Below are 22,726 nucleotides of genomic sequence, written 5' to 3'. Positions count from 1 at the left end.
GTTGGTTCGTTGCTGGGGGCCGTGACAGGTACTTCGTCGCGCGAGTGGTATATTCCATATTGGTGCCAAACTTGAAAAGAAAGTGTTTATCAGAGTTGCATACGGAGAAGAGACTGGCGAGTAAACATGAAATCATGGAACGGCGCTGACCAGGCCAAAATGGCATTGATGGAAGCGTCAGAAAATCAAGATGCCCAAATTTCTACTTCAACCTTCTGCGACTGCCTCTATTCACTTTTCTATGGGGCCTGTAAGCACCAGTGACCTCTCAACTGCCCAGGACCAAAAGTAAAAGTGGGCCCTGGCTAACCATGAACCTCACTTGAGCTGGGTCCAGTCTTTGGCCGCAAGAAAAACGAATCCATCTTACCGAGTAGTAATACCTCGTGCCGGCACCACAAAGGGAGACAGAAAAGGTCCCCCAAAGAGCGTCTCACCTTTGATAGGCGCCGGCTGGAATATGTGCGGCATCCATGCCGCCATTTACACAGCTGGACAATGTCCCATACTGTCGGCCGCCCTGGAACGTCGTCTTCGCTGTCGTGGCCCCGATTACCTGGGCACTGTCACGACCAACCTGGGCGCAAATGATGCTGTATCGCTATCATTCACGTCGACCGTGCTTTGTTTACGGGGGAATCACATAACGAAGCAGCCGCTGGTGGATGAGACGACTGGCTCAGTGCTCTGCTGGAACGGAGAAGCTTGGAAGATTAGGGGGGAGAAAGTCCACGGCAATGACAGCGAGGCTGTTCTGTCTTTGTTGAGCGTGGCCAGCCGCCGCTCCTTGGAGGATGATGGAAAAGGCATGCTTGATGCACTTCGTGAGATTGAAGGCCCATTCGCTTTTATTTATTTTGACAAACCCGCGAAGCGTCTGTACTATGCACGAGACCGTTTAGGACGGCGGTCCTTGCTGGTACAGCCCGGAGAGCCGTTTCTTCTGGCGAGCATTTCTGACTCTCTGACATCTGGATGGAGCGAAGTCGAACCAGACGGGATATACACGTTGCAACTCAGCCATCAGTCTATTGCTCTAGAGGACCTCGTTCTCACCAGACACGACTGGGTTGAGGACAACTCACTAGTGAGTCTATTCACGATGCAAGCACCGCATCGTCGGCTTCCGTTCCGGCTGCTTACCCCTCGTCCGTTTAGATATCAGGAATCGGCGTCTTCAACGATTCCATCCCAGTGGAATCCTCTCGTCTCACCAAGAAGTCCGGTGCTGTAGCCCAACTGCGTCAGCTTCTAACCGAATCTCTGCAGTTGCGAGTGTTGGGCGTACCCACACCACCGAAGGCATCATCCACGGATGCCAGAATTGCGGTCCTGTTCTCCGGAGGGCTGGATTGCACCGTGCTGGCTCGTCTCGCAAGTGACATCTTGCCGCCGGACCAGCCTATAGACCTGCTTAATGTTGCCTTTGAGAACCCCAGACTTGCAGCCCACAACAAGGGTGCTTCTCAGGATGAACTCTTTGAGTTGTGTCCGGATCGTATTACAGGAAGGAAGGCGTTTGCAGAACTCCTCGCTGCTTGTCCCCTGCGAAAATGGCGTCTAGTTATTGTAGGTCTTGATCTGTCGTGGCCCAGGTTAGCCCCCGGCTCTTCTCTTCCACTGACAATGTTGCAGGTAAACGTGCCATTCTCGCTGGCCACAGAACATCGTCCCGAAGTGATTGAATTAATGCACCCCCACAATACGGAGATGGACCTCTCCATCGCCTACGCGCTTTACTTTGCCGCAAGGGGCGCCGGACTTGGTCAAACCAGCCATGATTCGCAACCAGAACCGTATGAAACCACCGCTCGTGTACTCCTCTCTGGCCTGGGCGCAGACGAACTCTTTGGCGGCTACATCCGGCATGAGACAGCATTCAACCTCCACGGCTACACTGGCCTCATCGACGAGCTCAGACTCGACGTAAGCCGTCTGGGGAAAAGAAACCTCGGACGAGACGACAGGGTCATGGCCACCTGGGAGCGAGAAGTGCGCTTCCCCTACCTTGACGAAACGTTTGTAAAATGGGCCATCGAGCTCCCTGTCTCCCATAAATGTGGGTTTACCAACGATGACATGGACGACAGCCGCCACGGGACGCTTGAGCCAGGCAAGCGAGTGCTGCGCTTGCTAGCTGAAGAGATGGGTATGAGCGTCGTGGCAAGGGAGAAAAAACGTGCTGTAAGTGTTGGTTCTCTAAATGTTTCTGGTTGTAGAATACGACACCCCGAGGTGCTAAAATTAGCCTGCCCGTCAAATCCCATACGGCGATCACGGAGCAGAAAAAGTCCTAACGCGGTGCACAGATCCAATTTGGTGCTAGAACAGCTAAGATGCAGAGCGGCAAGGTCAAGGGGACGACTCTGATATCACCGTGATGCAGGATATTTGCTCGCCTCACTGTACATTTAAGAATCTGTCTGCCTACGGCAAGTACAGTACTGTTGGACACTTGGACACTACACTATTCACCGGACTGCCTATTTTCAGGGTGCTCCATACCTAGTCTTGCTAGGATTTACGTGCGGTGATGCGGCAGTGATGACAACAAACAGATACTTCTGAGCCATTGTCGTTGCTTTTGGGGGATGACTCGTCTTTCCCGACCATGAACAGTAGTTGTGTGTTTTGCCCAGTGCGTAACCCCTCTGTTCTTAGGGAATCGTGTCCGTCTCTTTACGACCATGGCAATGACGTCGTAAAGGCAAGTCTGAGCCGCGCATGTACTTGATCTTGCTTACAACTTTTGTTCTGTTACCAATCTCAGGTATATCGCCCTGCCTGATGGCGAGGACGGTGGAGACATCGGTAAATGAATGGCCAAGAGTATGTAAGTTGAAAGGACAAGTAATAAAAGTACGGATAGTAATCCGTAGATCAACAGAGCAACACTGGCAACGTACGGAGTACTAGTATTTTTGGAAACCGCGATAAGTCAGATGAGACATTTCCCGTATTCCCGCAGCATTCATCAGAAGAGGCAACAGCCCGCAAACTCAAGGCACCGGACTCATGCTACGTACTTGGCACCGAGCAGTAGTAACAGAAGAGAACTTGGACAAAGGCAAATCGCACTTGACACTCTGGCACCGGAACTTCGGCGCCTTGGCTGTGCAACATTCAATAATACCAGTCATATACGTAGGTGACGCAGCAGTCTGTCAAAATTTTCTCGTCTGCGACCCAACAAAAAATTTGTTGCAATGTCTTACTTTGAAGCGCGAGGCAGCGTCATTATGGCACAGCGAAAAAGGGGGATTCCGCCATGACCGGGGATGCACATATTTGACTCTGTTAGCGAAGCTGAGCTTGAGCACCGCTCATTCACTCCCTTGACTTGGTTGGGCAGGGTCCTCGTTAGGAGTCGGCCAACAGGATTAGCGACCGGCAAGCAGGTTCCGAAAACGACGTGTATCATTTGCCATGGGATGTCAATCCGTTGGAAAATGAGACTGGGGTTTTGAAGATTGAACCATTGTGCTTTTTTGGAACGTGCCCAATAGTACGGAGTATAGTACTGGGTACTCCGTACTATCGTGACTGTCCCATTTGGTGTCTCACTTTGACCTCTGAGATGGCGAAATGACAGCCAAGTAATGGCCCAGCTCGTCCAGCCACACGGGCATGTGCGCGCCAAGAGGCACATTTCCCACCTCAACCGCAATACTATTGGGCCTGAGGGGCTTGGTTCTCTGAAATTTATGAAGTGGATTGACATTTGTGGCGAGCCCGGCGACTTGGTTGATGGGAAGGTTCCCGCAGGGAGACTCGCCGTGGGCGACATTATTGTCACTCCCACCAGACCTGTTAGTATTGTGCTTCGTACTCGGCAGATTGCTTCGTGTGATTCGCTGTCCAGACCGTTGGCTAGAGGATCGTCGTCGACGAACGAACGAACGACTTCTGGATCATGTCGACACCCTCTTGGAGACCACGTTATTCAGGAACACCGCAACGGTGATTCAGACCACTCTGAGCCTCAATCTACCTACTCCGTAGCTTGCAGGGAGATTTGTGGCTGCATGACCCGGGTAGTATTGTCACATGCGCGATGGGCCGGGAATGAGACGCCTGAATCACCCAAGCCAGAACGGGCGGCGATGAGATTATGAACTTCATTTTTTTCTTTTCTGGTAGAACTCAAGAGTGCATGGCTTGACGACCGTCCAGGACACACAGTGTATGTACTACTCCGTACTCCGTACTCTCAACCAGCCAGGCCCACGCATAGCCGCCAGTGTCCAACATTGAATCTTGACCCTTGCAGCCGCCAAGGCGGCGACCACCAACACAAGACGGGACATGGATCTACCAACCCCAGTACTTTGTGCCCTGTACTCCGTACAGACGCCCGTTCCCGCTTCTGGGGTATCAGACCGCTGATCTTGGTTTGCGGGTGATACTACGGAGTAGTACGGAGTACGGAGTAAGTTGTGTTGGTATCAGAACCGATCTCTCCATCAGAAACTGGCCCTGTCGAACCCCTTAGTACGGTGAGACATTGGGAGTCGAGGCCCGGGCCACGGGGATCAGTCTTGCTTGACCCATTGACCAAGAACAGGCATTGGGCATGGAGGAAAACTTGCTTTTTTTCTTCTCTTTTTTGTCTTTTCCTGCTGCAAAAAGTACATGCGTAACATTGTCTCTGAAGCGGGCCATTCAAATTACACAACTCTAGTACTAGCCTCATTGGCAGCGTACGGAGTACAATAGTAGTACGGAGTACGTATTACTCTTGTCTCAGCCTGGCAAATTCGCCTCAAGAATCCAACCTTGTGGTTAGGATGAGAGTGGCTACCGTCTCTGCAGGCCAGGCCATGTAGTGGAACTCGTCGTCCGATTTTTGGGTTATCACACAAAAATTCTCCGTGACTGGCGACCAGACACTTTGAGCTGGGCTTCACGTGGCGATTCAGAGGCTGCCAAGGTGGATGTGACGCTAGGATGGGAATAGTTGGGACAGTCGATCCGTTAGTAGTAGTTGATATTAGCCTGCTGTCAGATGGCTTCCACCGGCTGGCTAGTTGAAGTTGCTAATACTCCGTACGGGGTACTCCATATTTTGCTGAAAATCGGGTAGACGTGGTATCGAGTATGGAGAATGTCAAACCAGGATTTGAAGGGCCCGTCATGTCGTGGATCTGCCGCAGCAGAGGTGGCCCATGTTACGTCTGGTCAGATTTGCCCGTGGTGCCCAAGACCGCAAAAGCCACAGCCCAGGCGCTTTGAATCTTGTCCCGGCAAATAAGTGCCCATTTCGCCAAGGTACCACAACTTGACAAGGCCTCGAGGACCGGAGTGCCGGGATCGGACCCTGTGTCTGCAAATCCGACCTGAAAAACAATGGCCACTCCGTAACATTTTCTAGAATCACCGACTTGGCATAGCCGTCTCGTGCAACTGTCATCGCAAGCACTACTCCGTAATTTCTCCGATAGCTGCTGCAAATCCTCCCGTACCTGAGTATTGCGTCCCTTGCCGTCGGCCCTGTGTAACTGGTCCATATGCTATACAGACCCAATCGGATGGGAAGCGTAGATATCTGGCGCTGTTCACGGGCCTCTTGCTAATCTTCTCTCCGGCATATCCTGCATCTTGTGGGGCTGTCAACCTCAATGTTTGCCTCCTGTTTTCTTGATACATATGTACGTACTTCGTACCCCCCCCTGCTCTGTCATGTGGAAATCCGTCATCGTGTTGCTGTTGCGCCTGGTAAATGCTGTGATCCGTCTGTCCCTTGCGAGAATGTTATGAAAGAGCGGCAGCCAGGCTCCACAGATACTCGAGAGAAACCCCTGCTTGCTTTAAATCACTTGCTCTATGTTCGTATGACGGTGACCATCAGGTGGTGGCTGAAATGCACCGTCTCCGGCTAAATTAGACCAGCGACATGGGCGAGGGCCCTGTTCGGTACGGAGTGTATGCAGTCCACGATGATTTTTGGTCGAGCTGGTCAACCGGGGTGGCGGGCCGGTCTGCGTAGAGACTTGCTTTGCATGATGGAAAGTGGACTTCTCATGGCAGACCGGAGTACTAACATTGTGTTAATTTGGACCTTGTTGTTGTACATGCGCCGTGCTTGGACCAATTTGAGATAGGAGACAACTTACAGGCAGCCCAACATCACAAGAAGCACGGTCCGTGAATGTTATATAAGTCGATGTGTGGTCCTCCTCAACTTCATCATTCCCCAGCCTTCAGACTCCTCAACAGCAACTGCAAAATCCTCGAACGCTTCGGCTTCGTCATTCATTCGTTTCTGAACAATTAGTCGCTCTTTGATACCTGACCTTAGTCACTGCTTGTAGCAGACTCTCACCAAACCAAGACACTATGCGTTTCATTGCTGCTTTCGCCAGCCTGGCTGGTCTCGCTTCTGCCACCGTCCTCGGCGTGAATGGCAATGTCAATGCCAATGCCGATGTTGTGGCTGACTCCAAAATCGACCTTGATGCCCAAGTAAGCCTCAACATCAACAACGCCAGGGCACTCTACAAGGATTACAAATGCCCCCACGACATGACCTACAGCCACTGGACCAAGTGCTGCAGTTGCCCTCCTGGTCAGTGGCTCGACCTTGGCGAAAAGACATGTGTCGGTGACAAGATTGTTGGTGCCTGGCCCAAGCCGGATGCCACGGTCTACGCCTCAGTCAACATCCAACTAGGCGCTTTCTGCGCTGCCGCTCCCAACAAGATCGTCGCTTATGACGAAAAGCATGAGTGGTGCCAGGCTAGCCCTCTTACTATCGTCTTCCTCGCTGACATCGCTATCGCGCTCGAGCTCACTGCCGGGGTGGACATTGACGTCAATGCCAACATCAGTGTTGCGCTCAAGGAAGTGTGTGCTGCTCTGTCTGGTCTTTACCTCGAAAGTGTCGTTGATGCCGTTGTTGCTTTCAACACCGACCTTCTTGGTCTCGCGGTTATCGAGGCCGACATTGAGGCTAGCCTGGGCCTGAGTCTTTTCAGCATCATCAAGAACCTCACTTGCAAGCTTGGCATTGGCAAGTGCAACTTCGACTGCGTCGCCTACTGCACCAAGGGCTGCCCCAACTATATTGACGTTGTAGGCGAGTTGGGCGGCCGCATCACTGGCCTCGTTGGCCTTTGCATTCTCCCCAAAGTCATCCTCGTCGTCAACAGCTTGAAGGTGGTCGTCAACGTTGTGGTTGACAGTCTTCTGTGTCTTGTTGGTGGCATTATCAAGACTGTTCTGTCTACCTTCGACTGCCACTGCAAATGATTAGCCAGACCTGATGTGTGAAGAGCCTGTACCAACGGCCTGAGTGTGCTATAGTTGATAGAAAACGATCTAGCGTTTGCATCCGGTAATGTCTTGGCGTTGGGTCTCATGTCTGCAACGATGTAAATAGTTAATTTTCTTTTTGAGGCGATGAAATAGTCTCCATAACTTCTAATATACCCAGCCTGGCATCGAGTATGAAATTTCCATTGCGCGATCACTTCAAGTGTATGAATGTAGTCTTGACTGGACCTTGTCTCATTTGCATTATTTCGGCGACAAAGAAATCCTGTTAGGCGTACTGCTCCGCATTCATTGGGTATACAAGAGAGTTACATTATACAGTTATGAGCGCAGACAATCCACAATCTTTTATTTAAAAAGCCTTCACGCACATGTCGATACAATCATTGGTTTTCCAAGGTTGTCCACCATGAAATGGCTAAACGATTCGTCATCATTGTCGTCAGCTAGGAATGCCCTGTCTTCGGTTTCTGGAGGAAGTTTGGAGTATAGGCCTTGTCCAGCCTTTGGCCAAGTAGATGGGAGCACGTCCTCCTCGACGTCCTCGTCCTCTGGGGTGTCAACCTCATGTTCTGCCCTTATTAGACGTTTTAATGCCTTCTTTGCGTTCTTTTGCCTTTGTCTCGATTTCGGATTCAGTACAGTGTGACCATGTCTAGGCCTTCCAGCTGGACGGGCACGACGTACTGCCGCAGCAATCTGGGCGTCTAGAGAGCGGGAAATCGGCCTCTGCCAGTCTGGAGAGTCGAAAATGGGCAAGTCTGGATGTTTTTTCGACACTGACACCAGAATATCAGCAAGAAGTTGAGGCCGAAGTTGGTCGCAGAATGAAAGAATATTCAGCAAATCTGTCCTTCTTTTCCCCAGGAAATATTGTGTACGCTCCAAGTGCCCATGTTAGCTTGATACAAGGCCGTGATGGAGCGTGTTGACAGAACTCACGACTATATCGGATGCTTGCCCAGCATAAAAGCCCACCAACTCTGACTTTGCGGGAGAAATGCCATCCGTAATGGCTGAAAGCCTCTTTTCTCTTATATTTTCAACTGCGGCCTGACCGGAAAGGCTGATTGATGAGTGGAGGTTCCCCAAGGCAGTTTTTGGTGTGCTGCTCTCGGCAGTTGATGGCTGAGCAGATGCGATGACTTTGGAATGAGAATGGACCATCGACTCCGGACATGCAATTGTACTCTGTGTAAAGTCAGGAGCCTCGGACTCAGGGTCGCGCTTGCGTTTTAAGCTGGAAGAGATGGAAGCTAGTTGCTCCTGATGCGACGTCGAGGTAAGGGACAAGGCTGGAGTAGGGGCATTTGGCAACGGCATTGTCCATGAATCCATAGCCTCTACCATTCCCCCTTTTCGGCCAAGCTTATTTAGAATGCCTGATGAGCCTCTCCTGGGTGGTTTGAAGTTGTCATTGGTATCTCGAATCCGACTTAGAATGAATGCAGCTGCCGAGTCGAATTGCGGCGCATAGTTGCTGCTAACGATATGGTGGCCTACAATCTCATTTGAAATGTCCTGTGTGGCATTCATGTCGACAGATGAGGGGATGGAAGGCGTGCGGTCGGAGTCCATAATCTTAACAGCTATGCATTCCTCCCCTACCGGCGTCTCTGGTGCTGACGCCATCATCTGGATGACCTGAAATTGGTCAAGGCATAAACTTGCATGGAAGCTGTGTGCCGATGCTCGGAGAGCTGGTGACGGATAACCGAAGAAGAGAAACCCATCTACCATTCGTTGGCGATGAACGATAATTATATATTCCCGGAGCTCAGGGAGGGAGTGAAGTCACGATGGATTGAGTGAGTCTGGCGACAATTGCAGACCAGGTCTTCGGCGGATGGCCATCACGTGATATCCATATGAGCCTGCACCGCGACAACAACATGTGGAGATAGATATAGATGGAATTGATGGATTTATTACATGTATTTATGTGATGTCTAATGTTCTTTTAACAAGATCTTTTTTTTTTCAACGTATGGCCCCTCGTTCTTTCAGGTCTGAAATGTCCGACTGGCTCATACCAAGATGGTCACTGAGAATTTCGTCAGTGTGCTGGCCAAGCATAGGTGGCACGGAGCGGATGGAAGGCTGGGTTTCAGAGAATTTGACGGGGGTGTTGACCATTTTAATTGGACCGCAAATCTCATGTTCCATTTCAACAACCATGTTACGCGCCTTTGTGTGGGCGTGGTTCAGCGTGGTTTGTACGTCGTTCACGGCTGCGTAGGGCATACCACTGCCTTCGAACACCTGTAGCCACTCCTCTGTGGTTTTTTGTTGTGAGATGGCTTCAATCTCGGCCTCCAACCGTTGGCGGTTCGCGACTCTGTCCGCGTTTGTCTTGAATTTTGCATCATCCTTCCACTCAGGTTTGCCAAGGCCGTCGCATAGGACGCCAAACAGACGATCATTCCCACCGCCAAAGAGGATGTCTCCATCCCTAGTCTTGAATGATCTATAAGGAACAATTGAGGCTAGGGCCTGTCAGCTTCCCGTCTTTTGATGGCGGGTGCAGTTACTCACGATGCGCCGTGCCCCATCTACCCGTGTCCTTCTTCCCACTGATGAGGCAACTGCTGGCAATATTCGCCAAGGTTGCTGTCTGGCAGTCGCTCAAGGCCACATCGATGTGTTGGCCCTTGCCTGTGCTGGCCCTGCCCAGAAGTGCTGCCATGATGCTGTTGCTGGTATACAAGCCTGTGGTAAGATCAGTAACGGCTACGCCAACCTTGACGGGAGGACCGTCTCTCTGGCCGGTGATGTGCATCAGGCCAAACTCAGCTTCCACCATGACATCGTAACCGGCGCGGTTGGCATATGGCCCTGTTTGCCCGTAGCCGGTGATGGAGGCATAAATGAGACCGGGATTGATCTTGCGTACAGTCTCGTAATCCATCGAGTACTTCTTCAATGTGCCGGGAAGGTAATTCTCGACGAGGATATCACATTTGGCAACAAGCTTGTGCAGAATGTCTACCCCCTCTGGATGCTGGAAAGAGAGACCCAGTGACTTTTTGTTTCGGTTGGCCTGTGACATGAGATGTCAGCGGGGCCAGAAGCTGAATTCATTGTCGGCTGCAAGGTGGTAACATGGCAAGACGGAGATGATCGATTGATGGCTGGCTTACCCCGAGAAAATATGCAGCCTCTCCAGGGCCATCTGCCTTTGTATCCGGCTTGTATGCGGCATATGGCGGCCCCCACGCGCGCGTGTCATCTCCTCTCACGGGATGCTCAATTTTGATGACCTCGGCACTGTATTTTGAAGAGAGCAGGTTAGTAAAGACGACGTCCAACAGTTTATAGTTGGGAAGCTGTGGAGAATGCTCAACTTACCCAAGGTCACCCAAAATTTGAGTGCAGTAGGGCTGGATCATGGCGGTGTCAGCAGAGTCCATCCGACCATGTTGGCGGCGCGACGTGATGTGAGCTCTTGATGGAAACTCTTGGTCGGAGCTGGTGGCGGTCAAGGCTTGAAGGCACTTACACCAGCCAACACACGGGTCATGTCCAACACGCGATATCCCTCGAGGGGCAGCGGAGTCTTTGATGCACTGGAATAGCGACGGAAGCCATTGGCGAGGCGCGAGGACCGCATCACCGACAGCGGCCGGATGCACCTGGACACGGCCGACATTGCCAACGCGCGCGTCGTCAACAGCGTTGTTGAAGTGCGAGTTGGTTCGGAGGAAGATTGAGGATCGCAGGAGGAACATGCATGTGGAAGGTGCGAGGGAGAAGTTGCATGTCGGATATGATACGTAGTAGTAGTCGGTGATGAGCGGAGCGGAATCGGGGGAAGCAGGGACAGTGGGGTTCAATGTTCGGCACAGAGCCGCGTCCGGGGGAGGGAGGCTTCAATGTTGGGGCGGTCAAGTTGCCCCAATTGGTCGGCGGTTGGGCGGCTGGGCTGGCGCTCCAGTGCTCCAGTGCTCCAGTGCCACTAGTTTTAGTCCGTTAGGGGCTGGCCAGTTGACATGTGCAGACGGGCAGTCAGGGGCTCCCCGCGCGCCACGGACTGCCTGGCACTAGTATTGCTAGTAGCTGCCTGGCCTGGCCGTCTGGTTCAATGTTCCCTGGCCGCGGGTCCCGGCTCCCCGCGGTTGAGCCAGCCAGGCACCCTGAGCTTTAGTCAGAGCCATTGATTATTGATGTCAGTGCTGCTTCTGCTAGTCAAATTTGACGTCAACATTGAACAACGTTCGAAATCCGGGGCCGAAGCGCCCAACATGGCCTCCCGAGGACCAATCATGTGCTCCAATGGCTTTGCAAGGCACTCCAGCGAAAGCCGGCAATGCCTGTCTGGTCCGGCATCGACTTTTGCCCACACGCATTTCTGTTGGTTCGCACCTTGTTACTTTAAATATTCAAGCCCTCTCTCTGGTGGCCAATGCGTTTATAAGATGGAGGCGCAGCCCTCGTTCGGCAGTGTTGACTACGTCTAGCTGGACAGGTCATTTGTCCACATCATCAATCTATTCTTAAATCAATGATCCATGCGCCCCTGGATGCCGCAAAAAGTTTGAGGCACCAAGAGATGTCGCGGTACCATCTGTTTGTCATGATCTCAATTATTTGTCCAATAGAGCGGCAAACCCCAATTCCCGTTTTTTTTTGTCATGTCCTAGATGCCAAATATACAGTTCTATCCGCTTGGCTAACAACCCAAAGCCCAAGTAATATCGTAAAAATAAAATGAAACGACAAGTTTTCTCATCAAAACAAGAGAGCATGCCATGTCTAGCCTGTTCCAGACGGCAAACTCTCTTGCCGGCCTGCATTCTCACCCCCCCATGTTTCCATCATACGCAACCCGCCAATAATAGAAGACAAGGCGCGGCACAGTCGACACCCCGGATGATTGGTGCCAAATGAAGCAATCAAAGTGACAAATTCCATGACCCCTCGTATTTCTTGACGTTTCCCCCATTTCTGAATCAAGACTCGGGCCATGCTCACCACATGATATGAGCATCCTGAGGTGGTGGCCGTTCGCCAAACACAGTCACCATGGCGCATTTGTCGAAACGAGTGTCATTCGAAGACCAGACTACAGAATATGGAATCTGGATCGTCGTCACCATAATAGCCACCATCATCATCATATCCGGCGTTGTTGCCGCCCTCGTTATCCTTGTCCTGAAGTACAGGCAACAGCAATCCTACAGCCAAGTCCACTGCATTGATTCTCAACCCTCGAGCGCGAAACTGCCACAAACGACGCACAGTATGTCTGTACACAATGTTTTGGAATCCGGAAATGAGGACCAAAGAAATTACATTATTCGAAAGTCGCTGGCCGGCCGGATGGCATCAACCGAGCCGCACGTTGGGCCTGCGACTCACCTTTACAAAGCAGACCGAAGTGGGAGGAGCAGTGATCAAGGAGAATACATCTGCCAGATAAAGAAAACGGGCTCTTTATTAAAAGACTGGAAGCAGTTTGAGGCGGGACTACGGAGGGACAAGTCGAGATCGCCGACTCGCCATCCCAGCGTGATGATGCTGACACACCCACCATCTGCGCAAAGAGCCTCTGATCCATTCGTCCCGGATAGTACACGGCTCAACAGCGCCGAAGAGGTGGTTGAAGAGGAGGAAGAAACTACTGACGTGAGCAAAGGGTGTAACACAGGGCCGCAGATGCAGGTCGAGTGGGGTGGACAGAGGTAGCCGTTGATGACGAAAACCAAGAAGTAGGAGACGGAGAGATCTATGAGTAGCTGGGGGAGAAGACGACTGAGGAGGAAAATAATACTAAATGGGACTTGGTAATGAATCATGTGATGTGGCTTTGCTGTAGTACTCACGAGCTGCCGACGCGAGGCCAAGTTCGACATGGCGCTGCAGGATAGCACATATCCCTAAGGCTGTTTTATCTCTAGGTAAATATAAATGTTGTGTGAAACGTCAAATTTTCCATCTGACCCGTCTTTATCACAAGGTCCAACAAGTGCCAGACTCCTGTATCCATCATGAGCCGATCTCGTTGGTAACCTCGACAAATGCATGCCACTGCTTCCAAGCCTGGCCGCTCTTGATAGCCCACTTGGCTCTCCTGAAGCCCTCCTTCCAGCGCTGACCGGCGTGGCCGCGCTCCAAAATGACCTTGCCATCATCGCCGTGCCCCATGTCACTGGTGTCGGCCTCACAGATGCCCGACACCACAAAAAGGGCAGCCGTATTGATGGCTATAAAGTCGATTAACGGATCATTGTCCGGGAACTCCCCGCAAAGAATCTGTCGCAGGATCTCGGCATTCTCAGCCGCCTCCTTGCCTGGCGACACTTCGCTGAGGGCGTGACGCGTGGCGCCGAAATCCTCCGGGGTAATGGTAAAGCGCTCAATAGCAACCTCGCCTCCGGGAGACTTCTCCCGCAGCATCCAGCAAAGAGTCCCGCCGGCACAGCTAATCTCGTCGAGTTCCTCTTCTCCACAGACAATCAAGGCCTTGCGGCAACCAGCAGCTTTCAACGCCTCCGCAAAGGCCGGACCAAGGTCCCGTCGCCCAACACCAATCACACGTGCCTCCAAGACATCCTCCACGGGGTTGGCCAGTGGCCCCAGGTTGTTGAAGATGGTTCTGAATGGCAGCTGTTTTCGAACGGGCGCAACGTAGCGCATGCCGGTGTGGAAGACGGGCGCAAACAGGAAGCTGTAGTTGGTCACCGAATACACCTTGACGAGGGAGCCGGACTTGACGGCGTTCAGGACCGGCGCCCTGGGTTTCATGCTGTTGAGCATGTCGGCACTGCCTGACTTGGAGGTGCTGGCTCTGTTTCCGTGCTTGGACACCATGAGAAGCGAAGAGGCGAGGATGGATGCTGTCGTGCTGACGTTGAAGGTGTTGTGAGAGTCACCTCCTGTGCCAACAATGTCGCACTACATGTCAAAGTATCAACGGCGTGCCCTGGTCTGTATTGTAAGATGGAAGAACAGTATGGAACGTACCAAGCCGCCATTGTAAGCGCCTTCTTTCCTGCCTCTCCTCGCCAGAACTTCATTCAGCTCCTTGACCGGGATGTCCTCAGCAGCTTCCAGCATGACGGCCGCAGTCTTTTGCAGAACGTCTGCTCGGAAATCCAACTTGGTGAAATGAAGGGCCATCAACAGCGCGGCGGTCTGCGCCTCGGTCACCTGGTTTGTGAAGAAATGAGAAATGGCCTCGGCAATTTCATCCGCCGTCACCTCATTATTGACGGGCCAGAGCTTGGTCAACAACGGCTTCAAGTCAACTGGAGGCAAACCCGGCTGGCCAGAGCCAGAGCCAGAGGGCGTGGATGTGGATGCCATTGTCGGGCTGTGACTTCGCAATATCACTGCAAGGTCACCAGGAGATGCTGGCAATATAGAGTTATGCCAGACTGTTATTAAATATTCGGGCCAGCACTATGTCGAACCGGGCTCAACGTGAGTCAGCCCATCTGACTGACGGCTGCAATGTCAACTCGATTGAGCGTGAAGGTGTGGAAGTTTTAGTGGGTAAATGCTGATGCGAGGACCATTATTGGCCGATCTCGGATCCACGCGCCGGCTTTCAAATGTCCCTCAATGCATCCTAGTACTGAAGTGAAGTGTCCAAGTACCTAGGTACCTTTTAAGTTGGTGCAGGACGGTGCCGAGAAAGAAAAAGATTCTGCGGGTTTCTGCTTCTGGTAGCTACCAGTCATCGATCAGACCAATCAAGATTTTGCAATAATGACCAAGTTACTACTACAAGCTAGTACATGATTGACGACCCGTTGGCCGTATTAATAATGGACTAGCTTCAGAAGCTGTGTGGAGTAAGCAAACTTCCTAATTGTGGCGTGGTCATGTGACTTCGTCCGCCAACGTGCATTTCACTACTCTCCCCGGCCCAGCTCACAGCTGCGTTTTTCTCTTCCCCACGGCTAAGGGAGATTTTAATCCCTTCAGCTCGCAAAACAGTAGTTAAGAAAAGACACGAGAGCTGCAGACAAGACTCGAGGCGGCCAAGCGAATCCGTAAAGTGTCTGACCAAGTGACCTGCGGTCGCGCCGCCAATCCAGACGAAGCCAGGATGTTTCCCCCAGGAGGAGACGCGAATGGCGGAGGCTACCAAGAAGACCTGAACAACATCCTTTGTTGTCCAGACTGCAAAGAGATCCCGCCCAACCTAGTGGAAGAGTTCTCCAGCGGTGACATGGTGTGCCAGAGCTGTGGTGTTGTCGTCGGCACCCGTATCATCGACACGCGGTCGGAATGGCGTACCTTTGCCAACGACGATCACGGTGGCGATGATCCCAGCCGTGTCGGCGGTCCGCAGGATGAGTTCGTGGAAGGTGAACAGCTTGCGACGACTGTCGCCTTCTCCGAGTCCAAGGCACACAAGGCTCTCTCGCGGACCCAGAACAACGCCAACCAGGATAAGGCGCAGAAGGGATTGATGCAGGCCTACAAAGAGATTGTTTCGCTCTGTGAAGCCATCAACATGGGCCAAAACGTCTCCAACGCTGCCAAGCACATTTTCAAACTTGTCGACAAGCACAAGTTCATGAAGGGCAAGCCTCAGGAAGCTGTGATTGCCGGATGCATCTTCATCGCCTGTCGGCAGAACAACGTGCCGCGAACGTTTCGTGAAATCTTCAACCTCACCAGTGTCAGCAAGAAGGAAGTCGGCCGCGTCTTCAAGCAGCTGCAAAAGTTTCTCCAAAAGCTGCAGGATACCGAGGGCGAGGGCGCAACGGGCCTGAACACTGTGACCAATTACGAAAATACCTCTGTTGGTGCCGAAGATCTTTGCAGCCGGTACGTGTCGCAACTCGGCTTCAAGAACCAGCAAAAGATTTCCAAGATTTCCCGAGACTTGGCGGAGAAGGCAAACGACATCTCGGCGCTTGCTGGACGATCTCCCCTCTCCGTGGCTGCCGCGTGTATCTATATGGCTTGTCATCTTGTCGGCGAACCTCGCTCATCGCTTCCTATTGCGAAGCAAGCGGGTGTTAGTGACGGCACTGTGAAGACAGCCTATAAGCATCTTTTTGCCGCCCGTGAGCAGCTCATCAAAAAGGAATGGCTTGAGGATGGTGGTAGTATGGACAACATCCCTCAGGTGCAGGCATAAGAGGGAACACTCGAGGCGTTCTGGTTTAAAGCCGGATGGATATCGCATGAATGCTCATGACCTTTGTGTGTTGGAGCTTTTTTTTTCTCCCTTGCTTTTTTCTTCGGAAGGTTGTTGTCGCTGATTCGTGAACCTGAAAATCGCAAGCTGTTTTAAGCTTATTATTCTTTGTTTCATTTTTATTTTAGACGAGCAGCAGCGCAATTCGGCCATGGCGTTACACAGGGGAATTTGATATTTTTGTGAACTGGCTCAATTGGTACGGTCAGGCAACTGGTTGAGGTACTTACACCGGGCAGAAGAATTAGAAGAGCCTAGATTGGGATATCAGAAATAGCTCTGAGCAGATAATACAAAATTGACACCATAACTTCTGCGTGTTTCTGTGTAGGCGCCCCTGTGAGTTGTTGTAACAAACATGTTGACTGCCCTTGCCATCCACGAAAGGTTGCCTCCAACAACAAGCATAAACTGTACAGCCAGCAACAGCCGCCTGGCCATTTTCGAATTTACCTAACCGTTACCCGTCTTTAACACTCGCTCCGGATTACAATGTCCTGTGACAAGTTCACCAAGCCCGTATACTGACACTTTATTTATTGACACCGACAGCGTCGTTGGATACAGGGGCCCAGGCGATTGAGAGAAGAGCACTCTGACAAGGCAATGCAGAGCTGTGGTAGGCGGGAATAGTTCATCGTGATGGATGAGCAAGTCCTCCACGTCCACAACAGGTCCTTTATTGGGATGAAGCCACCACATGCAGGGGCCTATTTATGCACATTGGATTAATGTTCCGGCGCAAGCGCCATTGCCGCCCACACGTGGCTTGACTTATTAGCTTAATGGAAGTTCTTGATTGTTCCCTATGACCTGGCGTGCTCAGTTCTGGGGCTGGCTGGTTGGCTTGATGCTTGCGGATTGGCGCACATGGTCTGTTGGCGGACGCCGCCTCAGGGGGGCAGGCCAAGGCGCTGTCCAACCACGGCTGCATGCTGAGAGGCGAGAGGCCACCATTCTTTGTCCAGTCCACCCAAGTGTGTTCACAAGGTTGCCACCTGGTCGCGCTCGAGTCAATGTCCGTATTGTGCTTGAATATTAGCGGTAGCTGAACGGAGTACTCCGTAGCCCGGCGGGAATGGGCCTACGCGGTGCAACCAGCGCTTGAACCGATGTCGCTGGTATTGTAGATCTATTGCGTGTTGTTGTCGATCAATGATCCATTGGTGAAAAGGGAGGTGGCGTGTAAATGGAGTACTAATACTCCGTAGTCTGTGAGCAAACCAACGGAGCGATATACAACCGTGCCCTCCTCTGTGCGAGACTCGAAAATTCTTTCTAGATCTTGGGGAGAGAGACAAGTCCTTCGTTCGCTGCCTTCGTCGTTTGTCTGCCGGAAAATAAGAGTCGAGACACCACGTAGCACTGCATTGCACTGCCTAACCAATCCAGGCGCTTCAACGGTTCCGTCGCTCGATCCGAGACCTTGTCTTGGACAACGCGCCCACGACCCGGAAGACGCCCTAGACCCCTGTGCAATAGTCCCTTTACTCCATCTTTTGGATACGAGGCGCCGTCCTGGTTTCACTCTGGATGTGGGTATTTTCTCGCCAGTGCACTGGGACATGACGAATGCGTCGAGCTGGGCAGCAACGTAAGAAGGCCTGGGTTTGCTGTTGGCATCCTTCGTTTTTCAAGTCCCAATCTCGCCTCAGAGCCCTTGTCCTTCGTTTCTTGGGATTCCGAAGAGTTGGCAGCGGGAAGTGTCCGGCTCTCCTTGATTCGCTTCCAATCGCATCATGGCCGAGAGTGAGTACAGCACAACGGAAAAGCGCCCGGTCCAAAATACCCACGAATCCAAATTGCGACGACATAAAACACCGGCCATTCGAGCCCCTTCAATACAGCAGCTGGAGAGCAAGCTCCGTGATGCCGCCAGCAAGTTCTATCAGTCCACTGTGGTCGAATTAATCCTCCGGCGCAAGCATTTGTCTGCATCCAAAGACGGAAGGCACATCCCACTTGCCGTTGAGCACAGCGAGCCCTTGATCGACACCAGACGAGGCCACGCATACATCTCCAACAATGTTCGGACCTCACGATACACGGTGTGGGATTTCATCCCGAAGCAGCTGTTTTTTCAATTCACTCGCGTCGGAAACTTTTACTTTTTGTGTGTTGGCGTGCCGCAAATGGTGAGCATCTTGACACCAGTCGTGTCCCTCCCTCTGCTTCGCCGTTGAGCCTTCGGCCTTTGTCCCGCTAACCTTGTTTCGACCACAGATTCCCGGATTGTCGACGACTGGGTCGTATACAACAATCTTGCCTTTGCTTTTCTTTATTCTCTTGACAGTCGCCAAGGAGGGATATGACGATTTTAGGAGACATCGATTGGACAAGGTGGAAAATGCCAACTTTGCGACAGTCCTTGGTCGAGAAGACCACTACACGGGGAAACTCAAGCCACCGAATCTACTCCATCGTCTGAACCCTTTCCGTATTAAAACTACAGCGCAACCTAGGCCTGGACCCGCCGACGAGTTTCAGGGTATTCGCTGGGTACCGACTAGGTGGAGCAACATCAAGGTTGGGGACATCGTGAGGCTCTCTCGCGATGAACCCATCCCAGCCGATCTGGTCTTACTACACAGTGATGGAGAAAACAGTCTGACGTATATCGACACGATGGCTCTCGATGGTGAGACTAATCTCAAAACCAAGCAGGTTTGTCATGCCCTTGAGGGTTGTGGCACGATTCAAGGAATCGCAAACTCCCAAGCTGAGTTTGTTGTCGAAGACCCGAATCCTGAACTCTTCAATTTCGATGGTAGAGTCACGGTGAATGGGAAAGCTGTGCCATTGACGCTGAATGATGTCATCTACAGAGGGAGCGTCATGAGAAATACTACGTCTGCTACCGGGATTGTCATCAACACTGGAGAGGAATGCAAGGTGCGCATGAACTCAAATCAGCACCCGAGAGCAAAAAAGCCGGCACTTGAAAAAGTCGTCAACATGGTTGTTATAACCCTTGCCACTTATGTTGTTATTCTTTCCGTTGGCGTATCAATGGGCTATGTCAAATGGAAAAGCGATTATGAGCAGCATGCTTGGTATTTGGATATGGCCACGGTCCCCTTTTACCAAATCATCATCGCATTCATTATTATGTTTAACAACGTTGTTCCTCTGGCTCTCTACATTAGCTTGGAGATTGTCAAGATTGGCCAGCTATTGCTACTGAATTCCGACATCGAAATGTACCATGAAGAGTCTGATACTCCCGCTCGGTGCAACACCAACACCATCTTGGAGAATTTGGGTCAAGTTGGCTACATATTTTCTGACAAAACTGGAACCTTGACGGACAACATAATGAAATTCCGCAAATTGAGTGTTGCAGGCACCGTTTGGTTGCATGAGGACCTGACCGATGATGAGGAGATCGAGAAACCACCTGCACATTCCGGAGAGATCAGCTACTCCGACCGAAAAGGCTCAGTTCAAAAATCCGGCCCTATCATTCTTGAGGAACAAATAAACGACTTAGAGACGCCAATGTCTCCATCAAGGGCATCGTTTGGTGGCCGACGGTCGTCCTCGCAATGGCGTTCAACGGGTCGCCCAGACCATATCCAACCAGACGTCAATACATCTGATCTCGTTGACTATCTCAGAATTCGACCACACTCCGCGTTTGCCAGGAAAGCTAAAGAGTATCTGTTGGCGGTTGCCTTGTGCCACACTTGCTTACCTGAAGTACAGGACGGTAAAATTGATTTCCAAGCATCATCGCCGGATGAGTTAGCTTTGGTTCGGGCCGCCTACGAGTTGGGATATCAGGTTACCCGTCGTACAGCCAAATCAGTCACCTTGCAAGTCCCTCTGCCTAGCGGGGGCTCTGAAAAAATGACATTCGAGATTTTGGATGTGATCGAGTTCAGCAGCGCACGAAAACGCATGTCAATCGTTGTCCGGTATCCAGATGGGCGGATATCGATTATCTGCAAAGGTGCCGATTCGGTGATTTTGCCTAGGTTAAAATTAGCTTCTTTGGCTATGCAAAAGGCCAGTGAAGTGAGAAAAAGTGCAGATCTTGAACATGAGATGTACCGTCGAAGCCAACAGCACGAACCTCGAAATAGTTTCGGCGGCAGGCCGAGTCTAACGGTACGTCGAACTGCCGGTCTACACCGAGGCCGCAGTATCGATCAACAGCGACCTTCCATGAAAAGACGAGAGTCGTTTGAAGTCCACAAGCTCAGGAGACTCTCCGATGACCGTCCACATGGCGGGTTGTCCGCACCGCGCGGGGTCTCCTTGGACGTATCTAGAACGAGGCTACTAAGCCAATCGAACCATCACCAACCGCAATCCGTGCCAGAGCATCTCGGTTTCCTTGAAGACTCTACCATATATGACGAATCCGAGGTTTTTACCAAGTGCTTTAAGCACTTGGACGATTTTGCAACAGAAGGCTTGAGAACATTGCTCTATGCCCAAAAGTTTGTATCCGATCAGGACTACAAGGCTTGGAAAAAGCGCTACGACGACGCATCAACCAGTCTTGTAAATCGGCAGGACCTCATTGAGGCGGCAGGGGATGTGATTGAACAGTCGTTTGATCTTGTCGGAGCAACCGCGATTGAAGACAAGCTCCAGCAAGGGGTTCCCGAAACTATTGACAGACTACGACGAGCCAACATCAAAATCTGGATGCTGACTGGTGACAAGCGTGAGACGGCCATCAACATTGCACATTCCGCCCGGATATGCCGCCCTGGATCCGACCTGTACGTTCTGGACGTCGCCAAAGAGCCGTTGGAAGCTCAGCTCATGGCACTGGCCGAGGAGCTGCACACCGGGTCGATACACAGCGTCGTTGTCATTGATGGTCAAACATTGGCAGCTGTCGAAAAGTCCAACACTCTTTCAAAACAATTTTTCGCAATCATGCTGCTTGTTGATTCGGTGATTTGCTGTCGTGCATCTCCTGCCCAGAAGGCCCTTTTGGTCAGAACTGTACGATCCTCCTTGGGAAAGTTCAAGAGCAACAAGCATAGCGGTTTGACCTTGGCCATTGGCGATGGAGCTAATGATTTGGCTATGATCCAAGCAAGCCATGTGGGTATTGGAATATCTGGAAAAGAAGGACTTCAAGCTGCACGTGTTGCAGACTACGCCATTGCGCAATTTCGTTATTTGCAACGACTACTTCTGGTTCATGGTCGATGGAACTATGTTCGGACAGCGAAATTTATTCTCTACACGTTTTGGAAAGAAATGTTCTTCTACCTACCAACTGCTCAGTATCAAAGATACAACGGATACACCGGTACATCGCTCTACCAAGCCACGAGCTTGACAGTATTCAACACCCTGTTCACAAGCCTATGCACAATTTGCATGGGTATCTGGGAACAGGATCTGAGCGCCGAGACACTCCTTGCTGTCCCGGAGCTTTACGTATATGGACAACGCAACATGGGACTGAATGCATGGAAATATGCACGCTGGATGTTTTTGGCTGCAGTTGAAGGAGTCATTGCCTGGTACGGCGTCTGGGCAGGGTACGGTTGGATTTCTCCTACCGCCCGCGACGAGGGTCTATACGCACTCGGGACTCTCGCATTTACTGTCGGAGTGCTGTGGATCAACTGGAAGCTATTGTAAGTCAAGTCTGCACACATTTGTTTCTTCAAAAACAGACTTTTTCTAACACGTTGATAGCATTTTCGAAACCCACTACAAATCAACCATCGTCATGTGTTCCTTTTTCATCACAACATGGGGTTGGTTTGCCTGGCTGTCCTTTTTAGACGGCGTTTATGCACCAGGTCCAGAAGGCCCGTATCTAATTCGGCATACTTTTACACGAGCATTCGGCGACGATGCTGTATGGTGGGCGACAGTCTTTATTGTTCTCGCGTTTCTAGGCCTCCTGGAACTTGTCGGCAAGACTATCAAGCGTAACATGTTGGTAGCAGGCGTGTGGCACTGGCCCCCGTGGAAAATGCACCGATTGGACGATAACGTGGAGGAATGGGACCTCCAAGTATGGCAGGAAATGGAACAGGACCCCAAGGTCCGGGAACGGCTGAGAAGATTGGCCAATGACGAGGAGACAATGGAAGACATAGAAGCGGAGGATGTGTTCAATGTCGAAGCTAGAATGGATGGATAGAATATGGTGCTTTGTTTCCTCGCTTTTTTTTTTTCTGTTTTTGGCCCCTGTTGGCGCTTAGAAAGACGCATGATACCCCCGAGTTTTGAGACACGATACCACTCATGAGTAGAACAAGTACGTACAGAATTGTCATATAGAGATACGAGAACTTATCATTTTGTCATCATGGC

At 51.4% G+C, this 22,726-nt stretch overlaps 8 protein-coding genes across 8 annotated transcripts; 5 read left to right on the top strand and 3 right to left on the bottom strand.

The window, feature by feature from the left end:
• Positions 1–460: 460 nt before the first annotated feature.
• Positions 461–2,381, top strand: MAA_04120 (asparagine synthase-like protein; the record flags this gene model as incomplete). Its single annotated transcript, XM_007822118.1, has 4 exons — positions 461–1,087; positions 1,159–1,569; positions 1,636–2,184; positions 2,310–2,381. The coding sequence occupies 4 exons, from the start codon at positions 461–463 to the stop codon at positions 2,379–2,381; spliced, it is 1,659 nt and encodes a 552-aa protein (XP_007820309.1).
• Positions 2,382–6,336: 3,955 nt separating this feature from the next.
• Positions 6,337–7,248, top strand: MAA_04121 (uncharacterized protein; the record flags this gene model as incomplete). Its single annotated transcript, XM_007822119.1, has 1 exon — positions 6,337–7,248. One exon carries the CDS (start codon positions 6,337–6,339, stop codon positions 7,246–7,248), a length of 912 nt encoding a protein of 303 aa, XP_007820310.1.
• Positions 7,249–7,635: 387 nt separating this feature from the next.
• On the bottom strand, positions 7,636–9,012 carry MAA_11224 (ankyrin repeat domain-containing protein 28; the record flags this gene model as incomplete). The annotated part of the gene is made up of 2 exons (XM_011413204.1): positions 7,636–8,154; positions 8,215–9,012. 2 exons carry the CDS (start codon positions 9,010–9,012, stop codon positions 7,636–7,638), a joined length of 1,317 nt encoding a protein of 438 aa, XP_011411506.1.
• Positions 9,013–9,252: 240 nt separating this feature from the next.
• On the bottom strand, positions 9,253–11,000 carry MAA_04122 (CoA-transferase family III; the record flags this gene model as incomplete). The annotated part of the gene is made up of 4 exons (XM_007822120.2): positions 9,253–9,758; positions 9,808–10,312; positions 10,413–10,539; positions 10,621–11,000. 4 exons carry the CDS (start codon positions 10,998–11,000, stop codon positions 9,253–9,255), a joined length of 1,518 nt encoding a protein of 505 aa, XP_007820311.2.
• A 1,294-nt stretch (positions 11,001–12,294) lies between these two features.
• On the top strand, positions 12,295–12,957 carry MAA_04123 (uncharacterized protein; the record flags this gene model as incomplete). Its single annotated transcript, XM_007822121.1, has 1 exon — positions 12,295–12,957. The coding sequence occupies one exon, from the start codon at positions 12,295–12,297 to the stop codon at positions 12,955–12,957; it is 663 nt and encodes a 220-aa protein (XP_007820312.1).
• Positions 12,958–13,257: 300 nt separating this feature from the next.
• Positions 13,258–14,577, bottom strand: MAA_04124 (anthranilate phosphoribosyltransferase; the record flags this gene model as incomplete). The annotated part of the gene is made up of 2 exons (XM_007822122.1): positions 13,258–14,166; positions 14,236–14,577. 2 exons carry the CDS (start codon positions 14,575–14,577, stop codon positions 13,258–13,260), a joined length of 1,251 nt encoding a protein of 416 aa, XP_007820313.1.
• Positions 14,578–15,325: 748 nt separating this feature from the next.
• Positions 15,326–16,369, top strand: MAA_04125 (uncharacterized protein; the record flags this gene model as incomplete). The annotated part of the gene is made up of 1 exon (XM_007822123.1): positions 15,326–16,369. The coding sequence occupies one exon, from the start codon at positions 15,326–15,328 to the stop codon at positions 16,367–16,369; it is 1,044 nt and encodes a 347-aa protein (XP_007820314.1).
• A 1,799-nt stretch (positions 16,370–18,168) lies between these two features.
• Positions 18,169–22,553, top strand: MAA_04126 (ATPase, P-type phosphorylation site; the record flags this gene model as incomplete). The annotated part of the gene is made up of 3 exons (XM_007822124.1): positions 18,169–18,564; positions 18,653–22,038; positions 22,100–22,553. 3 exons carry the CDS (start codon positions 18,169–18,171, stop codon positions 22,551–22,553), a joined length of 4,236 nt encoding a protein of 1,411 aa, XP_007820315.1.
• Between the last annotated feature and the right edge of the window lie 173 nt (positions 22,554–22,726).

Source organism: Metarhizium robertsii (genome assembly GCF_000187425.2).
Source record: "Metarhizium robertsii ARSEF 23 chromosome Unknown MAA_Scf_5, whole genome shotgun sequence".
Classification (NCBI taxonomy): Eukaryota; Fungi; Ascomycota; class Sordariomycetes; order Hypocreales; family Clavicipitaceae; genus Metarhizium; species Metarhizium robertsii.
Note: the sequence above shows the minus strand (reverse complement) of the source record. Positions and strands in the feature narration are given on the sequence as shown.